This window comes from Atta colombica, unplaced genomic scaffold (genome assembly GCF_001594045.1).
Source record: "Atta colombica isolate Treedump-2 unplaced genomic scaffold, Acol1.0 scaffold52, whole genome shotgun sequence".
Classification (NCBI taxonomy): domain Eukaryota; kingdom Metazoa; phylum Arthropoda; class Insecta; order Hymenoptera; family Formicidae; genus Atta; species Atta colombica.
Window position 1 is genome coordinate 1248889 of NW_017259542.1, and position 7929 is coordinate 1256817.

The 7929-nt window shown below is 28.6% G+C and overlaps 1 protein-coding gene across 1 annotated transcript; it reads right to left on the reverse strand.

The window, feature by feature from the left end:
* Positions 1-7929, reverse strand: LOC108691780 (RNA polymerase II-associated protein 3). Its single transcript, XM_018199679.1, has 10 exons — positions 7769-7929; positions 7099-7375; positions 6559-6772; positions 6174-6335; positions 5701-5828; positions 5338-5441; positions 4065-4989; positions 3753-3873; positions 792-962; positions 1-80 (listed from the first exon to the last, which is right to left on the reverse strand). Exons 1-10 carry the CDS (start codon positions 7927-7929, stop codon positions 1-3), a joined length of 2343 nt encoding a protein of 780 aa, XP_018055168.1.

Here is a 7929-nt window from a genome sequence, read left to right on the forward strand (position 1 = left end):
TTAAGTAACATAGATCTGACGTAATTGCGAGACCTTGGGTGAATTCTCCTTTTCCAGGAAACGTAATATATTTCCCAGAGCTGTAAAACGAACGTAAATTTATTCAGATACTTATATCATAGTATTTACATAAATATATTTGAATATGTCTATTTAGAAACTGACATTTATGTGACTATTTAAATAGACGTGTCATATTTAAGTCTCCATTTATAATCTTTTTGACGAAATTTCATTTTCCAATTTCTCCGAAATGGAGGATGGATTAAATAAAGATTTTAACATTTAATTAAAAAAAAATATTTGATAATTTAAGAGATATAAAAAATAATCCATGAATTTTTCCACATTTTTTTAAAGCTTAGAACAATAAAAAAAATTTGGAACAGAAAAAAGAGATTTGCCGACGAAGAGTTAAATATATACATATACTTTTAAAAATAATTCTGATCAAACTGTGATTGATATTGATTAATTTTGTATTAATTTGTTAATTTTAAAATTATTAACTTTTATTGTTTAACAAATGGAAAAAAGATTAAATTAGGAGCAAGAATTACATAATCAAGAAGAGAATTATATAATTTAATAAATATATCAGAAATTTTGCTTTAAATTAATAATTTTGATAGTTAATTAAGTTAATTATCAATTAAATTAATTAGAGGTTTATTTTTATCCAAAAATAGGAATTTAGTCAGCTGGATTCGTAAAAATAAGTTGTCTCGTGTTTAATTTGATAAAAAATGACAATAGTAAATGCCATTGTAATGTCATTGTTTTTACATTACCTTTTTTATCCTTAGAATCCATGAACAGACTGATAATGGAAAACCGACTCAATCGACTCAGAGAGTACAACAGATTCGCGAGCAATTCCGTGTCTTTCGGTGTACAAAATTGTTGATCCAAGCAACGCAAAATGAGACTGAACATCGCTGCATCTAATTTGTTGCCTATAACTGCAGATTAAAATTATTTCTTGAATTCAGACTCATTTTAAAACTATGCATATTAGACAATACATTAAGATGTAAGATTATAAAATTAAAGAGTAGAATTCGACCAATTAAATAATTTTAATCTTAATTTATTTTGTTCTGATTATTTGAATTCTAATGTCTATTTTTTTAAATTTTCGAGGGGAGATTGGGGACAAAAGTAATAAGAGGACAATAGTAACATCGTTAATATTTCTTAAACTATAGATATGTATATAATAGAAATGTGTATGCAACTGCATAGTAAAATTCTGTAGACAAATCGGCATTGAATCGTTCGTTACATGCTGATTCTCGTGGAATATGCACGAGTGCAAGAGCAGAAATTACTTTTTTCATGCATCAAGTAAGTTTTATTGCGTGCATAAAATCTAAAATATTTTTTTTCTTTATAACGAAGGTATAATGTATTTTAATATGTTTTATTGATTATCTGTGTTGATGGTTCTTGTCTAGGTTTTTATTTAAAAAATTTACTATAAATCATAAAATACCATTAGAGGACAATAGTAACATCGATTCTTGGGATCAGTTGTAATATTACAATTGTCCCCGAATTTACTTGATTTTATTTTAGTATTATTTTGTACAATGTTATTTCTATTTTTCTTCATAGTATAGCTGTTAACAAGAAAACACAAGATGAGAAAAAAATTATATACAAGAAATGTTTTTATATAAACAGACATTTAAATAGATTATTCTATATAAAGGATCAGAATTATCCATTCATGCAGCTGCAAGAAAGAGTATGACTTATGTAGTTGTATCTCTGGCAAATGTGATACAATTATTCCCCTCTATTGTTACAATCATCCATGAGAGTGGGATGGTTGTAACAAAATTCCTCACAGTCTTTAAACAAACATAACTTTTTTCTAGTTACATAAAAAAATTAAACCAAAGAAAATTTTGTAGCTAAATAAATTCTATATCTAAAGATACATTTTTTTAAATGTTATATTTTAACTATTACAACATTTTAAAGTCAAAAACTTTTTTATCCCTGGTCTCTCCTAGATTGATACAGATTTTAAACGCTCTGAAATTCATGTCGAAATTGGAGATAAAATTTTCTTTAATTTTATATGCCACATAAGATGGGACATTTGAAGAATTACATATGTATAAAATATTAAAGTATAAAAGTATAAAATAAAAAAGTATATTAAATTATATAGCATATATAGAATTTTGTTCTAAATTATATGCGAATTATGAATTATAGAATAAATTTGTCTAAAGTGTAAAATATATTATTATTATATTATAAAAATAATTTGATATATATAATTATTTAATTAACAACACAACAATATTTTAAGCGATTATATATATGAGCAAATTATAAGGTATTGAGCATGAACTAAATTCTATGAAGATTTTCAAAAAGATTCTGTGAAATCGAAATGTTAATCAACATTGTAATTTAGAGAAAATAGATAGTTTTAAGCAATTTTACACCTTTATAATTTGCTCGTATATAGAGTCGCTTAAAATATTTTTGTGTTTCTAAGCAAAAAAATGAGTGAGTATTGTTTTTGTTTATTAATTATTTAATGTTTCATTTAATATATAAAACGTAGACTGCATTGAAAAAATATACATGTAATTTAAATGTTAATTTTAATGTAATTTAAAAATGCATGAAAATTACATGTTTATGACTGGAAAATTACCTAAATCTGAGTGAAAATTTTGTTTTCCAGATTTTTTTAATTAAAAAAATACATATTAATGGTAAAATATATGTAAAAATATATGTAAAAATACTACTTTTATGTAAAAATAATTTGAAGTTTTAAATTTAAGTGTTATGTTTATACATATAAACAAAAAAATTTCACGCGAAATTACAGAAAAAATAGAATTTTACATTGTGTGATTATTGTAACTAATCAGAATTTGTATGCTCAATGCATCAAAAAAAAGATGAACGAAGCAAAGAGGTTAGGTTTGCTCGCTTTTATATTTTACATTTTGTACGTGAAATTCCATGTTCAATGGAATTCCAAAAATACATATTGTATGTGAAATTATTATAATCTGTAATTTTGCATGTTAATTATAATAAAACATGATTATGCTAGAGAGTAAGATTGAAAAAGATTCAATATGAGCATATAAATATTTTTTTCAGTGAGCGTGCGATTACAGTTCAGCGTTAGCATGTTAAGTTATCATCTCAGAAGTCGTAGGGTCGAATCCCGTCGATAAATAAATGCGATTCCAAAAATTGTAAAATATGCGACACGTAATGTAATTAATAAATTGTATTTGAAACTGTAAGTTAATTCTACATATGAATTATAAAAAAGTAGCGTATGTTAAAAATTAAAAAAATTTTTTCTCATATTTGAATTTAATTTCTATATATTTACGTTTAATACGTGCATAAAAATTAGTCTGAAGCTGTATAAGACGGACATAGAAACGAAAAACGGAAACACGTTTTTATAGAGATATATACGCCTAACATTCTATGATTATACGTGTGCTCCTACTGCGAAATGTTATGTTGTATATAAAATTCCATGTTCAATGGAATCTCGAAAATGCATATTGCATGTGAAATTAATATAATCTGTAATTTTCTGTAAACTGCAATATTATATGATTATGTTGGGTGGAAAAAAACCTAGCATAATCATGTAATTTTCAACATAAAAATACTTTTTTCAATGTAGACTAAACCACCATAGTATTAGTCAATATTATGATGAATATTATTTAGTAATGAATATTATTTACTTTTATTCATGTCCTCGTGTGCTATACATCGCAAAAGTTTTGCGTGCAACTCTAGATTAACATCATCCTTCAGAGATTGCCATAGACGTAAAAATTCGTAAGGAGATTCGATGTTCAGTTTCTGAAACGGATTACATGAAATATCTTTTATTTCTCGTTTTCTTTTAATTTATATTTTTTATTAGTCGTACGATTTCTGCTCTTTCGAGCAAGTTAAATTTCTTTGGAATTTTTTGAAAATGTTGTTTGAGAATTTTTAAATATAAGAAAATATAAGTTGTATATGTATTTTGAAATCTGAAATTATATTACCTGAAGATCCATTTCCAATTTGTTTTCTATTTGACACTCGTTAGTAATAATTTTGTTTGATGTACTCGCTTTAATCTTGCTTTCCTTTTCAGAAGTTAGTTTTTTGTTTTTGTCTATACTTGATTTTTGATTTAATAACATATTACTCTCCTCTTTTGTCTTTTTTTTTATTTTCATCCTTACTTCGTTATCACTAGTTATCTTTGATTTCTCATACTTATCAGTTTGAATTTGGCTGGATTTTGAATTTGTTTCAGTCTTGCTCTCTTTTTCGAGGAAGATTAATTCTTTATTTTTATTCTTACATGATTTCTTTGTTGCATTTTTTTCTTCTATCGGACTCGTTCCTTTCTTTGCTTCTTTCTTCACTTTGCCAGAGTCGGTAGATTCCATCGATTTCTCATACGCTTCGTCGCTCGGAAGCTCTTCAATGATAACTGTAGATGGTTTCGTTTTATTCATAGGCGATGACACGCATGAAAAGATAGACTTTTCCAATCTACCCTTTGCGCCACGCAATTCAGGAAATGACTCGCGCGAAATCATGAAAATATCTTCGCTCCCGGGGTCTTGCGATCTTGTCGTTTTATTTTTGGCGCCGAAATTCCTCGCAACAGGTGATAATTTATCACCGCTCGATGAATCGCGTGTTGTTTTCTCGTTGCTTTTATTTGCCATGGTATCCGCTACTGCTGCTGCTACTGCCGTCGCTTTGTTGCTCTTGGTTTCCACGCAGTAACTCGCTTTTAAATGCGGTTTCGTTGCAATACTTCGCGACGGTCCTGGCGCTCTGTCGCAATAACATATATCGCTGTTAACACTCAGTTTCGAATACTCAATGCTATTTGCTTTCACTTCAGTTCTCTTCGTTTTTATATGTTCGTTCTTGTTTTCATCATCGTTCATATTTTCTTCGATCTTCATCCTGTTTAGAATAGTTATAATTTATTGCTACAATTAATATAGACCACATTATTAATCACATATCACATATATTAATCATATATCACATATTAATCACATATTAATCATAATTAATATAATGATCACATCTTTTTATGAATTGTCATAATTTTAACTGCAATTACAAATAAGTATTGTAAATATTATAATAATAATAATAATAATAATAATAATAATAATAATAATATCATAATGCCTTGAGACTTTAAAATTTATCAATTTAAATTTATTCGATAAAAGTTGTAATATATGATATTGGATTATTTATTATTATCATCAATAATACTGGAATTAAAAATTGAATTTCTACCTTATTTTCCTTGATTTGGATAGCTTTTTCAACTTGTTTACACAGGATATTGCTGTTTTATTAGTTGGTTCTAATTTTAAAACAGCTTCGTAATCTGCCAGAGCCTGTATAAAATAATATATTAGTTAATTGTAACACAAGATTTACGAAATATTACTTAAGGTCATTCTGCATAAATTGCAAACGCAAAATATAGTTCGCAATGTTTGTCGTGAGAACAAATCAAATGTTAATGATATTATTGACTGCTTCTGATTGACTGTTGCGACAAATGTTGCGAACTACGTTTTACGACTTATGTAGAATAATTATTATAAATCAATATGAATGTTATATCTGCAACTTGGTGTGCAATTTTTATACCTCATGCGGTTTTTCTAGATGCTCCAGAGATAATGCTCGACGAAGGAGCGCTTTGATATTTTTGTAATCCATTGTGAGTACCGTGTTGCAGTCGTTAAGCGCGTCCTCATAATGCTGTAGCTTTATAACTGAACGCAATATATGGCTCATTGGGATCTTATTATGCAACACAAAATTTTGCGATATTTTGACGAATTTTGAATTAAAACAACACAAAATATCTTACTTTGCTAGTAATAATAATAATAATAATAATAATAATAATAATAATAATAATAATAATAATATGATCTTTAATTTTTCAATTTTTTTATCATTTTAAATGATTCATCTCGAATAATTCATTCAAAATTTACATTTTGTAAAAAAAATATAAGAACTCGAATATCTTTAACTGTTTTATCGTATAATCGCGTATGATTATTAATTTACTGTAATCAGAATGAAAAGAGCAAAAGAATAAGTTTTCTTACATGTCATAGCACGATTGTTGTAGGCATTTAGATTCGAATCTATGTCAATGCTAGCGTTATAATGCTGAAGAGCTTCCTCATAATCAGCCGCTCTGAAGGCTTCATTCCCTTTTTCTCTTTCTTGTTCCGCCATTACGTTAATTTCCGTACCAGTTAATGAAACTAACAGTAGATTAGGAGATTTAGTAAATCTAATTTAAGAGGGATCAGGATCCAATTTTGATTAAAATTAATAGGTGGTCGAGATTATAAATTCTATGAAAATTAATAAGAGAAACTAAATGTACGAACTGTCTGGAGCACTCTGTGAATTTACAGTCAGACAGCTCTTTACTCTCTTAATTAACCGTCGTGACATTTTAAAGACGTTACTTTATGAACATACGTTTATCAACTGTCGTTTTATACGCCATTTTATTCGTTTTATCTAATTCTTTTCGTTGTTCCTGGATTCTCTTCATTTCGGCCTGTCGTTGCTCGTCTTGCAGGTCTATCCTGTTTATTTCTGTGTCAACGTCGTATTTATCCCAAGCCCCATAATCACACGAGGCAATTCGTTTAGGTTTGCATTTTTTCTCATTAATCTTCGTCTTTTTAGCCTTAAAACACGATATATGATTTAAGGCATTAAATTAATTCTTATACATTATGTTTTCTATAAGTAAGCCTAATAAATATAGAAGTCTATTAAGAGTTTAGTTTTGTATCAATTAATAATTTCTTGCAATTTAAAAATAGTTTATTGATTTTGACTTTAAGAATTAATTCATTGATTAATAGGAAAATACATATAATAATGTATATCATAAAATACGAATTTGAAGAGGCATTAATATTTCAAATTATTGCAATTTTAAAGCAAGAGACACTTAAGACATTTTAACAAAATGTACATCTCTGTACTTTGATTATTGTATCGATATACTTTTGTAATATTCGTTTTTATCTGTCGAATTTCTGGCTGTAGACAGGGTTCGTTGATAAGGATAGCTTTCCCTTCGTCCAAATCTTTCTCACGAGATTGCATCTCGCACGTCCAATTGCTGATGTCGTCGTCGATTTCCTGCTGTTCGTTCGCATTTAACATATTTCGTCTCAAAACTGGCTCCACCTTCCTCAAAAGAGCGCTTGTCGGTTTAATCTTAGCGAGACGCTCCTCCGCGTGCTTCGTCAAATCTGGATAGTCTCCCTCTTCCCCAGAACTAGTATTAAAACCGCATGTGGAGAAGTTTATGACGAATCGTTAATAAACGTGCCGGAAAATAACAGGTTTAATGACATTTTAAGCAATAGGGTTGCAAATCTCGCTAATGATTAGTGCAAAAATTAAAAATGTCAGTACTATAATTATCATAATGTACTGAGGATTAGTTGAGAGATATTCAAAATAGGAAGCGTTAAGATATTAATACTATTTTGCATAAAGAGGGTCTAAGAGACGCCAGGCTTTGCAAACCTGATTGGCAGAGGTATAGAAAATTTTTTAACGCATCAGAGTGCAAGATAAAATAATAATAAACGAAGTAATCAATTAGCGTCAACACGAACGTTGTTTCTTCGCTCGTCCGGAGTTTCCGGCGTCTCAAGAAACTCACCGTAAGATGAGAACGATTCGCTCCAGTGTTTTCCCATCGGTGCATTGCGATATGAATTCGTACGAGACATTTTCCACCGGTATGTTGTATCTCTCGAGCAGAGTTTTTTTCTCAGGTCTTTCCACGACGCTAATTATATCTGTTTCCTTTTCGTTGCCCAT